This window comes from Pyxicephalus adspersus, unplaced genomic scaffold (assembly GCF_032062135.1).
Source record: "Pyxicephalus adspersus unplaced genomic scaffold, UCB_Pads_2.0 Sca827, whole genome shotgun sequence".
NCBI lineage: Eukaryota > Metazoa > Chordata > Amphibia > Anura > Pyxicephalidae > Pyxicephalus > Pyxicephalus adspersus.
Window position 1 is genome coordinate 3,774 of NW_027317834.1, and position 3,109 is coordinate 6,882.

General features: G+C 32.9%; 1 protein-coding gene across 1 annotated transcript; it reads right to left on the reverse strand.

Annotated features, from left to right (window-relative positions):
- Positions 1-334: 334 nt before the first annotated feature.
- LOC140321134 (annexin A5-like) lies at positions 335-2,907 on the reverse strand (the record flags this gene model as incomplete). Its single annotated transcript, XM_072398000.1, has 4 exons — positions 335-487; positions 2,234-2,407; positions 2,545-2,639; positions 2,823-2,907. Coding segments are annotated over 4 exons (504 nt in total), but the record flags the coding sequence as incomplete, so codon positions are not given.
- Between the last annotated feature and the right edge of the window lie 202 nt (positions 2,908-3,109).

Genomic DNA, 3,109 nt, shown 5'->3' on the forward strand with positions numbered 1-3,109 from the left:
ATGGATATAACTATTTCAAGCCCAATTTAACAATATGCTAATCTGTGCAATCTATTTATAAATTTTGATCTAAGATTCACCCAAATTTTACCCAACATTCACAGAATTTCCGTGAATTCAATGAATGAATACAGAAAGTATATGAATCAGGATTAAAATTTGAATCCCACATTACCTAAATAAATCCAAAATGCAAAATGTATAAATTTGAGTAAAAGCTAGATGAATCTTGGGTGAAAACATTTTTAAAACAGAACCCTATATATTTTTAGATATAAATTTCATATATTTAAGGGCAATACAAGCTTTCCTATTATTTTCCTTAGTGATTAAGTTTTTATTTTTTTTTTACCTTTATGGCTTGAAGCAGTGATTTTCCATAATGCATTCTATATTCTTTCCTTATATCAAGCATATCAATTTCACTCCGGGAAACCATCACTCGGATCAAGGTATCGTCATCAGTACCAGCTCCCTGTGTAGATAATTATCAAAGAAAAGGTGAGGAAAACAAAACATGGACTATACATCGTTAACATAATATTAATAAGAGTCAGAAAAAAAAAAAACTTTGCAGCTAACTTTTACCTGACAAGAGTCTGGAAAGAGCCCCAAGAGCAGCCCAATGCCCGAAAGGTAATCCAGTTCCCATACATTCAGTATGGCAGGTTCCAGCAGTACTACTCCAAAAGCAGCAGTTAAAGGTGACAAATCTCCAGCAGCAATGATAAGATATGATTGTAGAAAAAATAAATAAATAAAAGTTTCAAAAACAAAATGAAAAAAAAAAGTGCCAGTACATAGCTGTAGCAAAAAACTGGCATGCTAGAAGTAGGAGAGGTAATACTCTAGGGTGGCCTACAGTTTTGATTTTTTTTTGACAGTATCCAATCCTATCATGGGCAGCAGTATAACCCGAAGAAGTAAAAAGGAGAAATAAAATTACCAGAATACAGAGCTGAAGTTATATAAGAGTACAAACCAAGAATTTGGCAATACGTGACTAGCATTCGCAGCACTGTCTAACTGTATTGTAGTGTAAAATACATATTAGTTGCCCTTGTTGAAACCACTTATGTGCTGCATACAGTATTTTTTAATAGAATGCTCAATATAAAAGCCTATAAAAATAACCCCTATAGTGTACAGATACTTTTATTCCACGAGGGAAAAGTGGAGAAAATTAGGGAAACAGAATACTCATGTCAGAGACATTTTAATCCTTTCCATCTGTGAAAGCCGTAAGATTTTCCAACTACTATAAGCTTTTTCTGAACATTCCATGAGCATGAACTTTTTTTTATATGCCAGTTTCTAAGCTGAAAAAAAAAAAACAGAAGACTGACGCATTTCAGTGTGACTGTAAGGATCAAGCTTGTGTTTTATTAACAGTATGTTGCAGCCACAAATTCCAATTAGTGGACACTCCAGGGTAAGGGCATCCCTCCTATAATTTCAGGGTGAATAACTCGAGAATTTTCCATTTCTTACTGTGGGTGGATAAGTGATTCACTGGCTAATGACTCAACTATGTCAAATATATTTATACACAATGTTGACAAATTATACTTTTTTTTTCTTTCAGGAAATAAACTTGGGAAAGCTTGACTAAGCTTACTGAAGTTTGCATATGTGGCAAATTCAGACCTCCATTAAGACAAAGAGCACTGGGTCAGAACAAGTCACTTGAGGACAATAAAAAGCAACTGGTAAAAAAAAAATCTTAAGAAAATAAACTTTATTAGCTCAGTTTTGTTTTTGTTTATGTGTGTTCTTCTATAAATCAATGCTTTATATTTTTTACTGTATAAATAATTTGTGCACTTTTTTAAGCTTACAGGAAGATGCAAAAACAATGCATTTCTGACAAGATCAACAGATCATTTTCATACTTGTGGAAAAAGCATTGGTGAAGCAATACGTTGCAATATATAGATTACATTTTGACTTTAAATCAATTTTTGTGACTACAAGAACTTGCTGTACCATGCTTACTGGATATTTGATCTAAAATATGCTACAAAACATAACATAACCATAACACAAAAAGTGATTTTGATTTCATTACAACAGATTAAAAAAATAAAATAAAAAAAAGCACAAACCAATTTTTGATCAACATTCTGCTATTTTTGTATGACCAAAAAGAATGCATAGTTTATAGCTAAATTTAGTAGGAGAGCTGCAATCTACTACATTTTTGTTAAATAAAACAGGAACTTATAAAGTTAACATAAGCAGGGACATTTTTTAACATACATGTATATTTACATCCACACATAAATAAACCTACCTTCATTGCATTTCTAAGTTCAAGAGCATCATACAATTTTGATGGGGTCATTAGTGCCACAATCACCTTCTCAAGTTTACCAGTAAGTTCAGACTTCAGATCATCAACAAGATCCTATAAACATGCAACGAAAGTACAAGTCAGTCAAAATTCCAATATTAGTAATATATAATAGGCAGTAATTAGGCGTGCATTTAACTGACCACTAACCTAGATTTTGCCATCTCGCATAAGATTATTTACAAACGTACCCTGCCAAATAAGGTCTTGAATGCTACAGCAATTTGTTGACGCTGATCATTGCTTCTAGATGTAAGAATCTTCATAATGGTGTCTTCATCGGTACCTAAAGACTAATGGTCAGAAACAAAGCACTGTGAACCAAATATTCTTTATCCTTAAAGCCAGGTATAGATGTACCCACAACCTGCTACCATCAAATCAAAATTCAAATAGACAGTTTTGGGCAGAATTATTCAGTAAAGGTAATTTGGCTATATTGTATTATACATAAAAATTTAGAACATACCTAAACCCTTCATGGCCTTACGGAGAGCTTCTGCATCATCATTGGCTTTAAAGCCATAGAAATCCTTTATAGTTCCTTTTGTTGCCTAAGAAGAAACAGTTAATTTGTGTTTGTCCTTCAATATATGTTACAAGGATATGCATTATATTGTTTTGAATGTTACTATTGAATTTGTGTGTTATTTCTGAGAGTCTAGTAACACAGGGAAATTGGCAGGGTACTTTCAGAAAAAGAGTATGGCATAGCAGAATCTCTCACCAAAACCTCCTGTACCTCACCAGACACAC